This window comes from Chinchilla lanigera, unplaced genomic scaffold (assembly GCF_000276665.1).
Source record: "Chinchilla lanigera isolate Chin_1 unplaced genomic scaffold, ChiLan1.0 scaffold00070, whole genome shotgun sequence".
Taxonomy (NCBI): Eukaryota; Metazoa; Chordata; class Mammalia; order Rodentia; family Chinchillidae; genus Chinchilla; species Chinchilla lanigera.
In genome coordinates this window covers 1,087,912-1,110,291 of record NW_004955471.1, presented here as the reverse complement: position 1 = coordinate 1,110,291, position 22,380 = coordinate 1,087,912, and the positions used below count along the sequence as shown (strand labels likewise).

The following is a 22,380-nucleotide window of genomic DNA, read 5'->3' as shown; positions in this document are numbered from 1 at the left end:
GAGTAAAAGTTTTAAACTGATTTCAGACATTGAAGCAGGCACAACTAAAAGCAGTCAAGAAAGTAGACTTCTAGAACTACTTCAGAAAGTAGCAAGGATGATGGAATAAGTGTGTTGGAAGTTAGGAGGCATATTTTGAGGGAGTTCATGGAAAAATGACTTTTACTGTAATAAATTATTTAACATTTAAGCATTCAAGGTAGTTTTTGATTATACCTCCTGTGGGTTTTATAGAGAACAAAGTGTGAAGGGAGACATAGTTAGTTTATATTTGCTAATCATTGGTGTATATTCTTTTCCAAAAAGTTAATCATATAATTCTGATGAGGTTTAAAGGGTCATAAATTACCTACATAGAAAAATGTAGAAGTTATAAATCTCTCTCCATGTAAAGGATCGGAATATAAATTTGCCCAGGCAACAATTCATTTTCCCTGAAGAAGAATCCCAGAGTTTTTTGTTAACTAACTCTCCTGGAGAAGATTTCCAAGCAGGTAAACCAAGCATTTCATCCAAACCAGTAAGAGAGTGCATCTAATTGAGAGGCTAGGCAGCATGAGAAATGGAGCAAGTCAAGCATTTCCCAGACCTGAATAAGTAAAGGAAAGAAAGAGCAACTGAGAAAAGAACTTCAAAGTTTTGTCCAGACTGGAGAGTCCACGTCATCAAGAAAAATGTGTCAAATACTTTTGAAGGACCTACCATTTCTACACTTTTAACTCAATTTTTAATATTATGTTACATATTAATTTTATATCGCAACTATATTTTAATTTATAAAGTATTGTCAATAGAGTTCTTCCTTTAAATTATTGTCTCCATTGGATGACATATATCTTTAAGGAAGCTTTTCTAGAAAATCTTGTGAGTGGAATTTGCTGAGCTCATGAATACTGAAGTATGTCATTTCCACCACCTCCATTCATAAAAAAAATCATAATCTGACCCTAATTAACCATGTGGGGGCACAGTCCGTTCCTCTGAGGAATCATTAGATGTTGTTCCATTAGCTCTGGCTACTCAGTTTTTCAGAAAAGTAAAGGTGAACCCAACCTTAGCACATAGTGGGGGGAAAAAAAAGCCCTGTGGACACAGCTACCCATCCACTGTCTTCATTCAAGCTTTTGTTTGTTTGTTTGTCTGTTTTTTGAGACAGGGTCTCACTATGCAGTTCAGGCTGGCCTTAAGCTCACTTTGTAGCCAAGGCTGGCCTCAAACTCATAAGGATCCTCCTGCCTCAGCCTCCGGAGTGCTGATATTACAGGCGTGCACCACCACACACAGCCTTCATTCAAGCTTTTGCATAACGTTCTTCTCTAATACTGAAAGTTACTTCATAATTTTGAGGTCTTTGACGGCATATCTAACACCTCTTTCATCCTTTTCAACTTTTTCACCTTTGGTTAGCATTTAGGAATAGCTTATATTTGTCTGCTACATTACTGATATGATTTCTTTGTATCAAATCTTTTCTTCTAGCTCTGTGGACTAAATTTGTCTTTTGCACTTTAAAATTTCATTATTTCCTCCATTATCATTTTCTTCTTGGCTTTCCCTGTTATCTGGTCCTTTTCTATGGATTTCTGATTCTCCTTCACAGTAATCATATCTTCTGACACTGTACTCAGATGAACAGTCAACGTTTTTTCCAATCTTGTTATATTTCCCTGTTGAGTCTTCAAGGTGAATTTTCTCTTCCCTTTCCTTTATAATATTTCAAAGGTTCATTGGATTTTTCAGAGCATTCTAATGTGGGAGATTCACAGGAAAGGTACCAGAGAAATCCAAAGCCAGAGAAAACAGGCCGATGATCACAATCCTGGCCAATTTTCACAATCTACTGGGTTCTTATACAGTTCAGTTTCATAAGTCTGAAATGGGACTTTCTTCTCTGCCTCACCCTAGTTCCTAGGGCTCTCACTGACAATGAACTTTGTATCTGGAACCACTTCTCCTTCTTCTCCACCAGAAATGCTCACCTTTTCCATATGTTACTGAAATTTTACTTTGAATAAGTGTGGAAAAGGGAGGGAGAGAGAGACAGAGACAGAGACAGAGACAGAGAGAGACAGAGACAGAGGGAGAAGAAGGAGGATGAGAGAACAGGGTAGCTGGGTAACACTTGTGGGTGAAAAGGGAAAAAGAGAACCTAGCAAAAAAATTATAAAGGACTCTTCCTACCAAAATGTAATCGTTTGTTTCTTTTTACTGCCTACTCACCAATTCTCCCCAGGATTTTCTATCAGCAAAATGGATGGGACAAAGAGACAGCAAAGGGAGACAGAGCAGACTGAGGAGTTGCAGATGGTACTGTGGTGAACTCAGAAGCAGCACACAGCTACAGGGCAGGGGCTCAGCCCTTGGCATGCCGCTAAACTGATGACAAAAGACAGATGGTGGCAGCAGTACAGCTCTTTCTCTTTACTTTCTCTGACTAGTTCCTTCCATGTTTAAACAAAGTAGTATGCATGGTTTGTCAGCGAAGATTTTCAGTCTCAAAGTATTATCCCAAAATTAGTTATGGTAAATAGAATATGTGTGTATTTCTGTGTTTTGTGAAGTGACATTGTGTTTCATTTTCTGTGCTTTCTCAGATATTTTAGTGGAAAGCTAGGACTGGGTAAATCAGGTGCCATTATTCAGATGCCATTCATAGAGTAAGGTCTAGTTCTTTCTTCTTACATCTGCTTCACCTGGCCTCTCCTCTTCTGTGTTTTCCAGCTGAACAAAGGTCCTTAGTTCTGCCTTGTGTCTACAACTTCTGCTTGTCTATGTGGAGTCCTTCCTTATTCTATAAGCACCGTGAAAGCTAGCTACTCTCAGCAGCCCTTCAGGAAAATATGATGACCCTCACACAGCTCTTTGGAGTAGTTCTTGATGTCCAGTGGTCTAGAAGGAAGCCATGTGAAGGAGAATGACTCTTTTCAAACCATACAAGCTCCGAGCTCCTCTATTCTAACAAATAAGTCTGCTTATCCTCCCTGGAATTTGCTTTGCTCATCACCTGCTCACAGTACATGCTCTAGGTGGGGAAACAGGAAAGATTCCACGTCAGAATACTTGGGCTTACATTAACCCACCCCAGCAGTTGGCAACTGCACGGTCTGAGAAGATCCTTATACATGGCCCCAGCTTGTCTAGCCCTCAGTCCATACCTGTTGTCTGTGTCTGCGGCCTGGTCTCCCTCACTTTTATTCTAAATACCCTCCTTCCTGTCCCCCTTCACTTACTTCCCTGGTCCAGATCATTTCATGCCCCACTTTCCTGCCTGATTTTTCCTAAAATTCTGTTTCTCTTTTTCCTTATTTCAATAGATAGTATTTGGGCAGTTATTCCTACTGTAACCGATCTTGTCAGTACCTGACAGATGTGACCTGCCCTGTCCACAGTGTACTTGTTGGTTCAGGTCAAAGGGAATCTTGGGGAACTTTTAAGTCCAGCAAAGGGATACAGTACTATTAACTACTATGTATACGACTATGAATATAAGGCAGAAATTCTATAAATTGTTGTATATTTCAGCAATTAAAGAATGTTAATTATGAAGAAAATGGCCAATTATCTGAGATTTAGAGCCTTAAAGTTGTTTACAATAATATAGTATTCAGCATGTTTAGAGTCATTACAGGTTTGTTTAAAAGGTATAGAAACAAATTATTTCTTAAGTCATGGTTCACAGAAGTTCTTACCAACCAATAAGCCCAGAAATCCTTCTGCTATACAGACAATTATTTCTTGTACAATAACACTGCCCATTAACATAACATGTTTATCACTAATCTTAAATGATTTTAGACCAACAGCTATTTTAAAGCCTTCCTACAAATGAATAGTCCCAATGTAAGCACTACTGTCTTCTAGTTCAAGTAGGAATTGAAGAAACAGTTACCACATGCAGATAAAGACACATGAATTAATGTAGGTCAAAGCATGTTATTGGCTACATACCAAGCTGTCCACAAGAAATATAGTTCAGGTCACAAAAGGGAATCAGACATAATTTTAAATTTTCATTTGACCATAATTAAAGAGCAAAAATGAAAAGGCAGTGAGGTTAACTTTAACTCAACCCCAATATACCCAAAATATTAACATTTCATGATTAGATCATTTGAATGTGTGTGAACTAAGAATTCAAAATCTTGTGCATATTATACATTTACAGAGCATCTCAATTTGGACTAGTCATATTTCAAATAATCAGTAGCACATAGGCCTAGAGGCAACCATCGTGGACAATGAAAGTGTAGAGTTTTATATTATAATTCCTTAAGAAAAATGTGTTGAAATAAAAAGAAAAATGCTTTAAAGAAATTTTCTAAAAGTAACTAATGATATGGACGTGAGGTAATGCATACATTAATTAGCTTGATTTAGCTATTTTACTCTATATATTTCAAAACAACATGTTCTTAAACTTATTGGTTAAAATAAAAACAATGACATGAAGAATTACATAGTGTGAGAGACAATGATACATTTTTCTCTTACCTACACAAATCTTCTTTTATATGAAGGGAAATCAATTCCTTAGGAATATGGAAAGAAAGTATGCTCTCTGACATCTGCTCCCGGATTTGCATCCACTTATTGTCAGAAGTGGGAAATCTATATAATTTACAGACTGGGTTCTTTAACACTGTGACAGAAGAAAAATAAAGAAGCAATAGTTACCTTGTAAACAAGTGTAGAATAGGTGAAACTCAGCTCACAGTATCATTCACCAGGGTGGCATTCTAATTATTTATTTTACCAGGAAGATATTTTGTATCAGAATTCACTAGTGCATTTGAACTTCTAAGACTTTTATTTTTATACCACAGTTTTGATTAGTTTTTGGAGCATCTTGCTTTGTTAAAGCTTTTTAAAAATGTATAAATATATACAGCAGACTCTAGGTTATAGATGTAGCTAGTGGTTTCCTAAATTACTACCTGTTGATTTCTCTCTCTTTTAAACTTTATGTGTGTGTGTGTGTGTGTGTTGCACTAAGCTACATCCACAATCTGTCCTTTTTCTTTAAATTTTGACACAGGGTCTTGCTTAGTAGCTCAGTCTAGGCTCAAACTTGTAATCCTTCTTCTTCAGCCTCCCAGACTGCTACTATTATAAGAAACTCTTCTAAACATTTTATAAAGCATATGTATCTGTAAATATAGATGATAATATAATATACACATGTCTTGGTTACTTTTTTCTTGCTGCTGGGACAAAATACCTGACACCCAAAATTAAGGAAGGAAAGGTTTATTTCGCTTACAGTTTATGGAGGTTTCAGTCCGTACTTGGCAGATTATAAGGCAGAGTGGCACATGGCAGAGAGCTACGGCTCATGGCGGCAGACAGCCACCAAGCAACAAACACACATCAGGGAGGAATGGGGGAGGAATCGCCTCAAGCACTCTTTTCCTGTCCCTTACATATGCAAACTATCCACTCCTGGGCCGGTGCAGCTCTCACACCCATATTCAAACTCTAATAGCCTGCCCCATGGCCTCATGAGGCTTTGGGGGGACACAAAGACATAAAGCATAACAACACATAACACACAATTTGAACAAATGTTTCCAAATTCTTTCCCATCACTTTTAGTCAATTTCACCTACTTACACAGCAAGTAACAACAGATATGTTAGTTTAGGAGTTTCAGGATGTTCTACTAATAAAAGTTTTTCTCTGTCAAGAAGGTTCCTTCCTTTTGCTTAAAATGTATGGAAATTCAAACACTATGCAGGTTTTAATATGTTCAATGAGTCAATAACTTCCCTGAGTTCACAGTTCATCAGAAGCAAGAGAAGGGGATAGGAGGAAACTCCACTTAGGATAGTTTGGCAGGGATCAGGGAAGAAGCAGCAAAGCTATTCGAACAACCTGTTCTAGAAAATAATGTAGGGGTGGTTATTAAGACAATACTTTACACATTTTCATAAACTCACAGCACAATTCCAAGACATACATTTCAAGTTAGAATGTTTTCCCACTTCCATTAAACAATGCATGTCTTTGTTACATTCATACACCAAAGCTTAGTGGATAATAAAACAATCATATCAATCACCTGACAAGGGTCTATTGTTAACTGACCTAGTTTTCAATAAAGTTGATAGAAATCAGGGTTGATATTGAAATGGATGTAAGACTTTAAATAATACTGAGAATAGTGTGTGGTCCAAGTCTCCTTAACCTATAATAAAAGGCATCTTTCAGAACTGCTGCGATCTCTACGACTGTAATATCTTTTTTTTTTGTACCGGGAATCAAACTCATGACCTCATGCTTGCCAGGCAGATGCTGTGCCACTGAGCTATGTCCCTGGCCCAAAGACTGTCATATCTTATTCACTAGTTTGTAAACACTAAGATTAATTTCCTGAACAGTGAAATGAGAATCTTTTTATCTATTCTTCTGCAACCGTCCATTCTCAAAGGTATACTGTAAAAATTATCATTAACAAAGTCAGTGTCAATCACATTGGGAACTTTGATTTCAAACATCACATTTTTCAACCACCTGATCCAAATCTTCTAGTGCACTTCTATACTTTTTCCAAGAATTAGGCAAAAGGCTCATTTTTTCAACAGTGCCAAGAAAGGCTAGAACACTTTAGAATATTTCCAGTATGTTGGAGAGAAAATATTTTAAAATCTAGAGCTGTATGTCCAAAAATATTTGAAAATAGACCTATAATTTTTTAAAGTTTTTTAAGTAGAATTTATCACAAACATATATAGAGTTCATTATGCTTATTTTCCTTTATCTGAAATATAAGAATTTATACCTTGTCAATGAAAGAAACTATATTTCATTGCTTTTTAGAGTGACAATGTTTCAAATATATAAGCATTTTACTCCTTCTATTAGCATGCCTTTAGAGTTGAAAAATACATTCTTAACACACTATGGTGTCAGGTTTCATCACATAAGATGAGATCTCATGAATTCTAATATCATAACATTGTTAGGAATGTGAAAGTATCTTTTTATGGTAAGACAAAACATAGATCCCTAAAGTGTCCAAATTGTTCCAAAGCAACACATACTCAATTAGGTGGTTCAACTATACTTACGACTTTTGCTCTTTTTTTGTCAAATAACATAAAATCTTTGTAGCTCCAAATATAGTTAAGAATCCATGGATTTTGCTTGCCCTTTACAGGTCAATAATTATGTTTTAGACAATTTACATTTTGAATTATATCAGAAAGAATAAATGTATTTCTCTGTTGATCCCAAAATAAGTCCTTCAACATTTTTGTTGTTTTTCATTTCAAACATTTCAGTGTGTTCCAAATATAAAACCTCTGTTGAAACAGCTTTGGTAGAAATCAAGGGCAGTTTGATTAATGAGCTCTGAAACTCTCCTCTGACCAGCAGGAACACAAACTCCAAACCCTCTGGGAATGCTGCCTTTTCGAATGAAACACTTGAGTCAAACAATCAAATGTCAGGCAACTTAATCACGCAAAAACATCTAATATCATCTCCCTAACATTTATGATATGAGCTTTGATATTTTGAGACGCAGATGCCTTTGTTATTGTATATGATCATCAGTATTTCAATGCAGGCATGTTGGGATCTACTTTGTAACTCGGTTGGACCCAGCAGCATTCCTCATTGAACACCTACTATGCCTGAGGCCGGGATACCTGTGTGCACCATCAAATACCTTAGAATAGAGTGTGAATTTTAAAATAAAAAAAATACAATCTGACTTTTAATTGCATTCAAATTTATTACACAAGTTACCAAAAGACCAAATAAGATGATCCCACTGCAAACTTCTTGCTGCGCAGATGATGGGGAGGTTTAATCATCCTCATATAAAAGAAAAGCCTGGTAATTCTGGTCTAATATTGAACAATGGGCCACAAATGATGAGTGCTTTTGGCAACAATTTTTAACACTTCTCCATGATAGAGCAGATACAATTTCAACAGCTCTGCACACACCTTCCAGCTGTGTAAGTGAGCAGATGAGTGTGTGAATAACTTCCAGCTCTGACTCTACACTGTGACAAGTGTCTGTTCACGGAGCAGCAGGTTTTCTGACCATACAATAGCTTCAAACAAACAACAGTAATTAGGTAACATCTACTACAAATTCTCTTTAAAGACAAACCTGTGTGTACTTCCAACACCGTTTCTACAATGTTTTCGCTAAAACCGTTCCTAAAAAGACCATATGATAGATACTACTAAGAGAAAAGTTGTTACAATAATTTGAACCACATTATCCATGGTCTTGTGGTAACTTAGTGAAAGTAAAGTTTTAAATGGGTCTGGATCTCATTGGATATATTCATTTTGTGGTTCATTGCTTAAGATGTATTTTCTTCCAACATGGCAGGCCAACACAAACGTCTAAATTATTTTTCCCAGACTCCGCAACAGGGCTGCTTAACCAGGTAGCGGGCCACCTGCTTTTCCAAGGATCCAGCAATTGTGAGGCCAAGCTGCAGCAGTTGAAAATAGTGCAGAATAAAGATGCCAAGGAAATGTTCCACTAAAACAACTCAAATATGTGGAAAAGACTGCAGCTTAGGCAATGTGGAGCAAAAAAAGAGACAGAAGAGATATCCTAGGATGGTTTCTGTTATGGTTGAAACATTGTGTCAACTTGGGGAGTCTAGAGGTTTGGCTAAGTAACTCAGCAGGAAGCCAGGATACCTACTTTGTATACATCCTGAGCCTGTGGAAGAGGAGGGCAAAGATTATGTGAGAGCTACACGCCCCTTAGGTGGGGGTAGCCTGTTTACAAAGTAAGGCAGGGAAAAAGAAGCTGCTTGCCGCCATTCCTCCGGTTTGCTCTGGGTCTTTGCTGTTCGGCTGCCATTCCCCGCTTTGCTCTTGTTGCTTTGCTATCTTCTGCCTTGGAGCCAGCCAAGTATGGACTGAAACCTCCACAAACTGTGAGCTAAATAAACCTTTCCTTCCTTCATTTTGGGTGTTGGGTATTTTGTCTCAGCAACGAGAGAAAAGTAACTAAGACAGTTTCTTATTTTCCGTTTATATGAAAAATGAGTGCCGGGGATATCAGTGAGTTGATCAGACAAAGAATTTTGGAAGTAGAATGAAGGGCCCAAGGGATGATCAGAAAGCTCAAACACTCATTTCATGGGGTTATCTTTTATATTTCCGTGAGGCAGCTTATCTGTGGTTATCGTCATGTGCTTCCTTGCTTTCAGGACTGGGTAGAAGATTCATATTTAAATGGGATCGGATTTTATTGGCTTTTGGCCCTGCAAAATAACTCTTTTAATGCACTGCAGATTCTTATAAAGACTCTATTCATTCTGTAGTTTCAATTATGCAGTCATTTAACTATTTAATTATTCATCTGAATGTGCACACATTGCCTATTCTCTAAAAGCTACATTATATTTATTCAGGATAAGTCCTTGTGAGTCAATTAGATACTGACACTCCCTCATGTGTGCTTGGAAATGCCCTAAATGCATATACATCTGAGATGCAAATTGGCTCTTTTTAAGATTGGACAATATGTAAAAAGCCTAAAGAGATCACAAAAAGCCCAGTCCTGAGCATGGCTACCTGAAAAGAGAGGGGAAGGAGAACTTAAGGAGAGCTCAGAGGATGCAGCAAAGAGGTAGCTTTATAAGAAGAAATGCAGGTGAAAAAATATTCAAAAGTTAAAATCCCAAGAAATTTACAGTGACATTTCTTCTAGGCATGTTATAAAGTCTAAATTGTTTGTACGTATGACTGCATACCTGTATGTATGCATGCATGTACTTATTCTTTTTTTAAGACAGGGTCTTGCTTTGCAATCCAGGCTGTCCTTGAACTCAGTATGTAGCGCAGGCTGGCCTCAAACTTGGGGCAATCTTCCTACCTCAGCCTCCCTAGTGCTGGGATTAAAGGTGTGCACCACCATGCCTGACCTACATTGTATTTAAATCAAAAACAAAACAAAATAGAACAAAAGAGTAGAAATAGTGTGGAAGCTGGGTTGTACAATGTACTGCTTTCTGAATTCAGCCAAAACTACAAGCTGGGCTTCAATCTTCAATTTAAGGCCAAGAATGCAACAAACCGTAACAGATGACATAATAAAACATATCAGTAGCATTGGTCTGTAACTGGTGACACTTGGGGAATTTAGTGTGTATAACTTGGATTTAGATCTTGGATGGTCAAAAAGGTTTGCTTCAGCTCTGCTCATTTGGTTTCAGTCAACAAACAATACACCTGGAAAAGCTACAAACACATATTCCATTCCACCGCAGTCATCAAGTTGTTTGCCAACATAACTCTGCTCAAGGCAACCCCTGCATCCAAAAGGAAACCAACTCTCATTTAGCTACAGGTCATCAGCCCATAAACTCAGCTCAGCTAACACCTCCTCCAGGAAGTCACCACTGCTTCCCTCCAGTGGATGTCTCTGTTTTTTTATTGTACTTCCCCATCTATCAAAGTTCTTACCAAACTGTTACCTGCCTCAGTTGTCTTCCAAAAGCACCATGTGTTAATGGTTTTGATCTCAAGGTGGCGCTATTGGCAGGTATACATGGAAAAATTCAGGGCTCAGAGCCTATTAGAAAACCCTCAGATTATTGGAGGTGTATCCCCCAAGGGTAGTATGAAACCCAGAGGTCTTTCTCTTCTTTTTCTGGGTCACACCTCATTAGTGGAGAAGTCTGCTGCACCACATGCTCCCACCAGGATGTGCCAGCCTCAGGAAAGGCCCAAAGCAAACAGTGCCACATGTTCATGGAGTGCAAACTCCAAAACTGAGAGTCAAAATAAATATTTTCTCTTTGGAACTGAATTACCTCAGGTAGTTTGTTGTGATAATGAACAGTGGACTCATATGCCAGTTCATGTCCTCCATGAAAATGTAGGGGTGTGGAATCTATGCAGCTATTTTCCCTGTTGTCCTTGTTTTTCTGTTTGTTTGTTTTTTGCTGCTGTTGTCCTTTTGTTTTGTAATCTCTTGTACACAGCACAGGGCCCAGGAAATGCAAACATTCCACAGAAATGCAACTCGGGTGTTTCTGTTATTGCTTTCTCCATGAAACGAGCAGCTGGAGTGCTGACCCCTGTCTGAACTGAGTCGGGGAAAGGATAAGAAAGGACCTAAGGGTCCCACTTCAATGGACAGCACAGCCTCAGAATGAGAGGAAGCTCCATCATGGATAAAGTAAGTGCTCCTCACAGTCAATGCTTAAAATTGTCTTTTTTCTTGACCAATTTTGTATGCTTGTATCTGGTAATCAGAACAACTGATCTGAAAACAATATGCAGTATAAGAACCACTGTTGGACTCCTACCATCTTGTATAGTGAAGCTCTGCATCATTTCAATGTTTTTTCTTTTTTATTACTTGTTACTGTCTTTGATTGTTTGATCAATCTTACATTCTTACATATGGTGCACTGAACAACTTCAGCGACGATAACAGAATGTAATGTAGCAACCATTGTTAACACCTATAATTTTGTTTTGAGGTCATGTATTGTTTTTTGTTGTATCTGTGTTGTTTTGATTTTGTCTTCATTGTTGTTTTGTTTGTTTTTCTACCTTTAAAATAAAAAAATAAGTTGTCCTCATATTCTTCCACAGAACGTTAACTTTTGACCATATCATCCTCATGCCTTTGTTATTTTACTTTATCTTATTTATTTTATTTTATTTTATTTTATTTTATTTTATTTATTTTATTTTATTTTACTAGAAGTGGTCAATAGAGGAGGTAAATTGACTTAGAACATGAACAGAATTGAAGTTCTGCAGAATTAAAGATAGTTTCATTGGTTATTAATAAAATGTGTTCTTTCACCCAAAGCTACTCACAGTTGTAAACATATTGTTACACAGCAATGAAAATACATAGAAAGTTAAAAACACCACAGTAAACGGGTTGTGTCCCAATGAAAACAACAAATGTCAAACTAGAAGAAAGTAAAGAGGAGCAAAGATCAGTGTTATATACCAAAATGGTTTCAAGGTTATAACCATAGAATTATAAACTCCAGGGCAAAATCTGTTTAAAATTTTCCAAAAACAACAGATCTACATTAATATTAAAATAATATCATCTGATATTTGATAAAGCAGTAGACTTAATAATAGATGAATGCAAAAAAAATAAGGGATAATCTTGGATTTGCTTTTTAATTGGAATTTATCTGGACTGAGAATCAGCACAGAAGGAAATATTTTTGACAGTCTCATTCTGAATCATAAATAAGGGCAGGTGTCAGTGAGGAGATTGTTATCTCAATACTTAGCTCAGGCGTGTGGTACCGTGAAAGGCAGTTAAAATCTGAGGTACCACATGGGACAGAAACTATTTAGAAATGAGAATTTTATAGTAATTTTTAAGGAAAGTATATTATTTTACTCCAGACTTAATTGTTTAATTTGTTTTTTTGTTTTGCTTTGTTTTATTTTGCTTGTTTTTGCTACCAGAAATCAAATCCAGGACCTTGCACTTGCCAGGCAGGCCCTGTGCCACTGAGCTATCTCCCCGGCTGCAGTGATTAAAGTTGAACAACTTTCTCATAGAAAACATTCAGTTACCTTTTATCTGAAAGCATACATTCTGATATAATACACATGCTATTAGTCAATTGTTAAGCATTTACAGAGTTCCTACTGAGTTCTGCTACTAGAGATCCTCCACATGTTCAGGAGGAAAGGGTTGCAATGCCCCTCCCCCAAGCACTCTATGCCCTGCTCTCGGGCCTCCTGAGCCCCTGACTGTTTTACACCTTCTGTTTCTGGACATGTGTCCATTTCTGGCTCATGACCACCCCAGCACCAGGTCAGGTTAGACCTGGGCGCTTTTCAGTTTAAGTGGGCATCAGTGAGAGAACTGTATGCATACCCAGACTGTCCCTCATTTGACAGTCTCATTTTTGAAGCCTGTTCCCCATAAAACTTAAGAAAGAAAAGCTTCAGATCCCAACCCACACCCCCACCATGTTTAGGCTCAAGTTTAGGAATCACCTTTATCTGAAGGGCCATGAGGGATTTAGCTATCTTGTCTGGTTCTGTTGAATATCAAGGTGTACATCCAGCAGGGCTGACAACTTATTCCTTAATAATATATTTTTACTGTACCAATAAATTATTGATCCAGTGCACCATGATAGACTTTTATTAGATCGTTAGGAAAGGGTGCAAGTTAAACAATGTGGAATTCAATTTGTAAGACGTAAAGGTCCATTTCTTCTTAATATGTGTACTATAAATACCAAGAAAAGGGGGGATAAATACGCAATGCTCCTACTTTAGTAACTCACACCCTAGCCTCTTCTGCAAAGAAACAGTAGTAGGCAACTTAATCCAATTTGGGAAAAATAATCAAAGATATGGGAACTTATTTTGAGGAAAATCTGGTTCCATTTTGAAGCATGAACTAAAAGCCACAATAAAGTATCTTGATAAAAAAGGAAAACTTCTTGTATTTATCCCTGACAGGAGCAGAATTGCACATCTACCCTGCTAATGAAAATCACTGCTATCAGGCACACACTCTCGGAGTATGAAGGCCAGCATGCCTGCTAATACGCAGCATGAAAGTGGTCTGTAAAAAACTAAAGGATAATTTCATGAACCGAGAAGTATAGATTAAGACGCTGTATCAAATGGAATGCTTGCTGACAGGAGGAAGCTCACCTCAAAATGGGACATCAGTAAGAAATGTTGTCACGGGTCCCATTAGTTCCTGTGATTTGGGAACCTGATATAACGGTCTGGGGATGGAAGAACTCTTTAAAGTTTTAATTTTACAAATTTTCACCGGAACAAAATTACAAAAATTTTATCTCCAGCCAAGCTTTCTGGCTGTAGATGATAAGTGATGAGAAAGAATATTATAAATGACAAAGAATTTGTATGTGTATCTGGTTGAAATGAATATTTTTATGTGTTATATTGTTTCCAAAAAGAAGGACAGCATAGGGAATGCTAAAGCACACCATGTCGGCTCCAAGCCTTTGAGAGGCAGCAAGGAAGTCGAAGACTGTGCACATTAATTTGATCCCTGATGTGTGTGATTTTTCTGTTGCTGTGACAAAAACACGTGAGAAAATCAACTCAAAGGAGGAAAGATCTACTTGCACTCGCAACTGCAGAGGTTTCACTGTAAAACGAAAAGGCTCTTAGCCAGCTGGTTCCACTGTTTCTGAGCCTGGGATGAGGCAGAATGTTACCGCAGAAGGGCATGGGAAAGCAAGGCACCTAACCCACGAGAGACAGAGGCAGGAGGCAAGGACAAGACCTACCCTCTGCCAGAACACACATCTTCCTAGCAGGTCCCACACGCTAACACCCGTCAAGAGAGAGCCTTCATGATCAAGTACCTCTCCAGCGCCACCTCCAAACAAGCTGTATTGGGGATCAAGCCTTCAACCCATGAGCATGTGGGGGACACTTCCTATCCAAATCATACCACCCAGGGAGGTTCAGCGGTCTATCAGGTTCACACTTCTGCTGGGCAAACCTAAGCTTGCACAGCGGTGTTCTGGCAGCCGGCCTGCACTCTTCGACCAGCTGTCTATCATTGCTGGACTGCAGAGGAGCAGCCTTAGCTGCTGTGACTGCGCAGGAGAAACCAAGTGCACGGCCCTGGGAGACGCTTCACTGTCTGCACTTCCCTACATTCCAGATGAGGCTCCTAGGCTTCCCACCTTCCACCATCAGAGAGTTTGATGCTTTCTTACCACCATGTTGCTTAAATAAACAAACAAATAATCAGAGGCAATTCTAATGTTCTAACAATTTTCTCAGCTACACAATTAGAAAGTCAAACTCTGCTACAGCTTCATATACATCTATATACAATATATGTATGTATACATATATTACTTACAGTGTCTTCTAGTGTCTTGTCCATTTCCCATATAAGTAAGGTAGTCTAGCTCTTTCTCACCCTCACCCAATTATAATTTCTCTCTCACTGCCCCTCCTCATCTTTCCTCTGCCTCAGCCCAAAGTTCCCCAGACACCCAACATATACATTCAACTTGGACAGGTTGAAAGGGTGAGATTTGAGGGCAAAGAGCCTCTTCCTTCTAAAATAAATACGTGAATTTTCTGAATTACAAATGAAAGCTCTAGAGGTATAAATATGATAGTGGAGAGCTGCAATGAAATATGACATTCTCTCCCACTCAGTCAATGAGCACTTCATAACTCACTGGAGACTGGCAAGTTCCGTATAATATATTAATATAAAGCCTTGAGGAGAATGTCAATTGCTCCCTTTGCCCACAGACTGAAGAAAATAATACCACATGGGAATTTAATGGGTTCATTCCAAAGTTGCTGAGTGTAGATAGATAAATAAATAGAACAAAAGACAAAAGATATACACAGGCCAAAGTCATACATATTCTATACCTGCTTAGTGTACTTTTTATTTTCAACAAATATTATTTTATGTATAGTGCTTAGTTTGTAATTTTAAAATCATTCGAATATTTGAGCCTTTATGACACCGGCTTCCATTTAGTCTGATCTTCCCTAACACAAGATGACTCAAAAGAAAGAAAGAAAGAAAGAAAGAAAGAAAGAAAGAAAGAAAGAAAGAAAGAAAGAAAAAGAAAAAGTATTGTAGCAAATATCCTAGGTCTAGAGTTTTCCTCCAGGACTGACTAACCTAAAAACAATCAGACTCAAGGCTCAATGGAACAGATTAGAAGATGCAGAAGCAACTCCAAACACACTCAGACACCTTATCTTCAATGACGGGGCCAGACACACTCACTGGAAGAAAGACAGCCTCTAATAAGTGTGTGCTGAAGACAAAAACTAGACCCATGTCTCTCACCATGCACTAAACTAAAATCAAAATGGATCAAAGATCTAAATATTAAAACAGAAACCCTAAATCTGCTGGAAGAGAGAATAAGTACAACTCTTGAAGACTCTGGTGTAGGCAAAAACTTTATGAACAAAACCCCAATTGCAAGGAAAATATTAAAAAGAATCAAAGCTGGGATCTCATCTTATTAAAAAGCTTTTGCACAGCAAAAGAAATTACAAACAGAGTGAAGATAACCCACTGAGTGGAAAAAAACTTTGTTAACTGTTTCTCAGACAAGGGACTAATATCTAAAATATATAAGGAACTCAAAAAAATCAACTCCCCCCCCCACTCCAATTTAAAGACACAGTGCAAAACTGGGCATCTGAAATGAACAGATACTTCTCAGGTGAAGAAGCAGAAGTGGAAAATAAATGTGTGAAAAATTTTCAACAGCATTAGTTATTCAAGAGATAAAAATTAAAACAACACTGAGATTCCCACATTCCGTAAAGCATGGCTATCATCAGGAAATCAACCAATAACAAATGCTAGAGGACTGTAGGGGAAAAGGAACCCTTCTTTGCTGTTTATTGCAATTTAAACTGCTGAATCCACTATGGAAATCAGTTTGGAGACTGCTCAAAAAACTAAGACTAGAGGTTCCATTTGACTTAGATATTTCCCTCCTTGGTACCTTCTCAAAAGAATTAAAAACACCTCAAGTGTATCCTTCTTAATGGCTGAGTAGTACTACACTGTATAAAAATACTGCATGTTTTCTTATCCATTCCTTGGCTAATGGGTGTTATTGTTTATGTCTGGATGTCCCCTAAAGCCTCATGCAGTCATGGGGTGGGCTTCTAGAGTTTCTGACTGATTCATGGTCCATTGCTGGGATTATGGGTGTGAGTGCTACACCTGCCCTGGGGTGGGGAGCTTGCATACAGTATAAGGGAGGGAAAGAGGTTTGCTCTCTGCTGCTCCTCCCATTTTGCTCTTACTGCTTTTGCTGTTTTCCATCACCATGAACTGTTGCCCTCTGCCATGTGCCACTCTGCCTTTGAGCCAGCCAAGTACGGACTGAAACCTCCACAAACTGTGAGCTAAATAAACCTTTCCTTCCTTAATTTGGGGCATCAGGTATTTTGTCTCAGCAACTATAGAAAACTAACTAAGAGACTGGGCAAAAAAAAAAAAGGAATTAAAACATCATATCATACTGATCTGCATAAACACCCATGTGTGCAGCGGCATAGGTTATAATAGCTAAATCTTGGAAAGAACCCAACTGCCCATCAAATTAATCTGATGTTCACAAAAAGCAGGGAGCAGTTGAAGGGGAAGGGGAATAAAAGAATCAAGTTGTGTGATCTGTAAGTACCAATTCCCTACAACGGATGTAATCATTATGCACTGAAAACTTGACTAATTTACCAATCAGTCTCTTAAAATGGCATCTCTTTTTAGTGCGATAAAAATTACAAGGTTCACATGAATGAATCACTAAAAATTATCTTATAATTACAGTACAGATTGTTTGAGTGATAACCTGAGTCATTCAAACTGTGTTTAACATTTACTTAATCTACCACATTCAAATTTATTTTTCAAAATTGATTTTTATTAAAGGAAATAGATTACTTGGATGTAATAAAATAAAAGCATAGAGGTTTAGTAAATTTTGGTGTAAAAAAAAATGTGAAAAGGATCCTTCAAGAATACCATAGATATTATAACCATATTCATAGTTTATCAGGCACTTTTATAGTATATAGCTAATCCAGTGGTCTGAGTAACCCCTTCAGCATGGTTGAATGCTCATCTCTTCTGATATTAAATATTCAAAACATAACCATAAAAAAATCCCATGATGTTTGGTTGTAGGTTCAGAAGCAGCTATGCTCTTTTGCAGAGTGACCCCTTGTTCTGTATTAGGAGAATCCTGCTATTTTTACATATTGTTCAAATACATTTGATTTATTTGTGTACATAAGCAAACAAAATGAAGCTTTACTTTCTCCTGTCTCTATTGATAGCTGCCTCTTGCAGCTATAAATAGTGCATAGCATGGGTGTTATGTGTTAGTATGACTTTGAAGTTTTGTACCTTTGTACATTAATCTAGTTTGCATGCTAGCTATGTCACTGTACAAATTACTACCTGAAGGACAATAAAAAAGACTAAGACTTATTTTACTATTACAGCAACTTTGTAATTAGTGGCTTCTTAGTACAGCCTAGTATTTAAAGAGTATCAAAACTGTCTTAAATTTTGGGCCTACTCCAATTTGTAAGATAGAGAACACTGAATAATTTATTCATCTGAAAATATTGATATTAATATTATATATAAAAATATATATTAAAGAAGACTGTTTAAGGCAATACATATAGTTCACACTGGCACTGCAGTAGCCACTGTTCAATAGCATTATCAAGACACTTACCTTATCATTCCAAATTATTTTTTAAGTTTTATGTATTCACAATTTCATCTGTATCTTAACTGTACCATATATATGAATTTTACCATAAATATCTTTGATACATTGTTTTGTGTCTTATTTACCAAAGTACATTGCTATGAGTAACACTATATACAGATACACACTGAGGAATACACAAACGTGACTAGGAATTTTTCCTACCTAATCTATATATGTATTATTTTAATGACTTCATTTTCTGAAGTATATAATTAGAAAGTAAAACTAAATAAAAGTTCACATTTCCATTGTTTAGTCTATCTTCTAGTATTTCTTTTTTCAGATAATATTCAATGCAATAACCAAACATAATTTACTTGATCTGCCATGTAGCTAAAGCATGCATACATCTTTGTTATGGAATTGTACAGTCTGTCCCATTCTGCTGGCTTTGCCTGATTTGCCAGTTCATTTAAGAAGTGCTCAGAAATAATGCTGTCAAAATACTTCCCAGGTTCAGTGTTGGATTTGAAGAAAATTAAAATGTATGTTCATATGACATTAACATAATTACCCAAAACTGAGTTACATACCTGCATTCAAAAAAGATAAATTATCCTTTCCGCTCACACTTTCTGGGGCTGTACATTCATATACCAGTGCACACTGGGAAAGAATAAAAGGAAAAAAATCAAATAAACTATAAAATAACTGAAACAAAATATTGTTTGCAAAAGCACAAGGCAAAATACGTGGTTTGAAGAAATTTTGAAAAAATCGTTTTTTGTAAAACTGTTTTCTTCCTGCTCTCTACTGTGAGGTTTATTTAACTTGTGGTTCTTTGCTCGCATTATATGAACAGTGGTACATCGGATCACATACTTCATTTGTTCTACAATTTTGGAAAAGATGGCCACATTTGTGTTTGTGGGGTAAAGATGGCTGTGCTCCTGTTTGATACCAAATTCTTTGCAAGCGAAAGTGTTTGTGAACCTCATGAGGTACCACTGCAATATGTTTTATTATATATTACCGACTGCATTTCAGTTCTGGCTGGAGACTACTCAGGAAAGAATGTAAAGAGAGGAAAAAGACTATGCCTAATTTGCCAGAGATATATTCTTATGACACTAAATTATATTTGACAAGCAGAATTGTTAACATTTCTTTTACCTGGGTGAATTTCAGACCAATGGAATACAAATTATTTTTCTAAACTCTAAAAGCAATTTTAAGTGAAAGACAAAATATGTCAAAATATCTAATTATATAGGATAAAAACATTTTTGTCTTCAACAAAACAGTATAAATACTTGCTTATGCTCATAAAGCATAAGGACCATTTATAAAAAGGTGATCTCTTGGGTCCACAATTAGTAGATTAAATTCACAACACTTACCAGAAAAAAAAAAAAAAAAAAGGGGGAGTTGGGGATTTAGCTCAGCGGCACAGTGCCTGCCTGGCAAGCACAAGGTTATGAGTTTGATTCCCGGTACCAGAAAAAAAACAGAAAAAATAAGTAAATAAATTCATGACATTTGCAAAGCTGACACTTCTCTGCATGGGAAGACAAAAGGCACCCAGAAGAGTGCATTGACCTTCCCGACAGAATGAGGCAAGATGGGAGAGAATGTTCCAGAAAGCCCATCCCTGTGCATGGCACTGTCACTCAGATGCCAAAAGAACTATAACTGACAGAAGAAACAAGGTTATCCTGGCCTGGGGAGTTTGATAAGAGATCAGTTTTCACATAGGAAGAGCTAGCATTTGCTACCTTCATCTCTAGCCAAAAGTGTGTGTGTGTTACAGATTTTCACCAAAAAAAGAACAGATATATACAAATATGCATAAACAAAACACACAAAAGGGCTAGAGAGTTTTCAGGGTGAAAGGGATGAAGGGAAACGAGTAACTTTCTCTATGGCTCTGATGAAGAGAACCCAGGGGCTCAGACTGTCCTCCCCTAGAGGTCAATTCAGGTCTACTTCAAGAATTCCCAAGGCTGCTTCTTGGCTGGTCCAGTACATGTCCCACTTCTCTTTGCCTTTCTTCCTCCAGGGACAGGTTCATTTACTTCAGTGCTACTTTCTTATAGTCTACTAATTTCTCTACTGTGACATTCATCACGTTACTCAGTAAACTTATTGATGGGCGAGAAAAAATTTGCTTTTATAGTTTTTCGATGAGGTCCTCGATCACTGAAAACATGAATGACTGCTCTAAAATTCTGATTTCCTCTTAATAATATTCAGACCCACCTGAAATCACAGATGGTTCCTTTCTTTGAATGCACAGCTAGCTTGCAAGTGCACTTCTCAAGTCACTGAAGTAATGTGTACTGATGTTTGGACATACTTAAAGTTCTTTATTTCTCCCATTTCCAGAATCTCCTCTACTCCTTTCAGGCTATACAGAGCTGTTAAAATAATTGGCCATAAACACCATATTCATCATGTCCGTGTGCTACTCCAGCATGTATAAAGGCTGTTTACTGACAAATCAAATCTAATGTTCTCACACTGGCTTGAAAATCCTTTCATGATTCATTCCTGACACACTTCCTCATAATAGCTAGATATATAGTTATGAGCCATCCTCTTTCCTGAAGAACATCACCACCAAAAACATAACTTACAGGTTTAGACTGAACCTGTTCAGTGAAGCTCTTTTGTAGAGAGCAGGCCATTGTTCTGAGACAGTGGCTTCCTATATAGAGGAATCCCTAACTCCTTGTAATCGAAGACAATTTTACAGTGCCTAAGGGAAGGTCTGTATTGCTTCACAAGGTGGGTATCAAAATGTGATTGTACCATTCATTCAAATTCAAAGGCAGATATTCAGAACAAGTTCAAATCAGTAACACGCTAATTTTACAATTTTAAGAGCTCTACTCTTCAGATGCTCAGAAGATTTTATCTCCATGAGACAGGGACAGAAATATTCAATAAGCAGTTACTACACTGACTAATATTGATGATCCCCACCAGGAACCTAACTGACTGGCATATGCATCTGGGTCTTACTAGCTTCTACAAATATAGGAAAATATATTCCTATTTTTTAAGCTACCCCACCTATGGTATTTTTTAATGGCAGTCCACACTCACTAATAGAGGCATCGTTCTTTATTTTATCTGCTTTAATCTACATGAGAGACAACATGTGCCACTCTCAGGGCACATAATTACAGGGCTAATAGAAGTGCTACTCTGTTTTCTTTAAATTTTGCAAACCAGTAAATGGCATATTATTTTAGGAATAATTTGAGCTACTTTCTCTTTTCATGTATACCATTCACTCCATGACTAAGGTTGTATTAATACACTTCAAAAGGATTCTGAATTAGCAGAAGAATTCATGCATTTGCAATTCTAAAAAAGCATGCCCAAGGATTGGGACCGTGCTTTGGAAAACACCACGATAAAGTTATTTCCTTAAAAATCTTGTAACCATCATGCATTATCAGACCTTATTCGTGTTCTTTACTCAAACATGAATATTCTTAGAGACTGCCAAGATAGTTTCTAAGATTTTTTCTCCAAATGAAAAGGTCAGGGTATGCTAAAAATCCAGACAGGATAGAACTGATGCCAACAATATTTTGTGTGTTTATCATTTTTGTCAACTTATGACTCATTCTCCAAGTGTGTACTGCTACTGCCACCTTCTATTTCAAGAATAGCTCAGTTACATCTTTTTAAAGTTCACATTACTAAGCCAAAGCTGCATGTAGGACTTCAGCGGTATTACGTTCTTGATTTATAAAAGGAGTGTACTTCAGTTTGCCCTACCCCATAATAGTGGCAGTCTTGAGTCAAGGGGTGGGTGAGCTGTGAGCAGAAAGGACTCCCGGTTAGGAATACATTGAGTCAGAGAAAACAGGTCTGCTTTAAAACAGGAAGTGGGTTTGTACTGCTGGTCTCCTGGTCTATGGTTGCAGACACAGGTATAATGGTTTATCAGCTTCTGTACTCAGAACCAAGCTTAGCATCCAAATCCTCCCACGCCCTGCTAATCTTTGTTTTTTGTATTTTGGGTTTTTTTTTGTTTGTTTGTTTGTTTGGTTTTTTTCTGGTATCGGGAATCAAATTCAGGATGTCGCGCTTACCAGGCCTGCGCTGTGCTGGTGAGCTAAATCCCCAGCCCCTGCCCTGTTAATCTTGATAGAAGAATC

General features: G+C 37.5%; 1 protein-coding gene across 3 annotated transcripts in view; it reads right to left on the bottom strand.

Annotated features, from left to right (window-relative positions):
- Positions 1-22,380, bottom strand: part of Inpp4b (inositol polyphosphate-4-phosphatase, type II, 105kDa) — a 353,691-nt gene that overhangs the window by 181,404 nt on the left and 149,907 nt on the right. For all 3 annotated transcript variants that reach the window (XM_005400857.2, XM_005400855.1, XM_005400858.2), the window contains 2 exons: positions 18,799-18,871; positions 4,492-4,639 (listed from right to left, as the gene is read on the bottom strand). In XM_005400857.2, the coding sequence (XP_005400914.1) occupies positions 4,492-4,639; positions 18,799-18,871 (221 nt within the window). The remainder of the gene's footprint in view (positions 1-4,491; positions 4,640-18,798; positions 18,872-22,380) is intronic.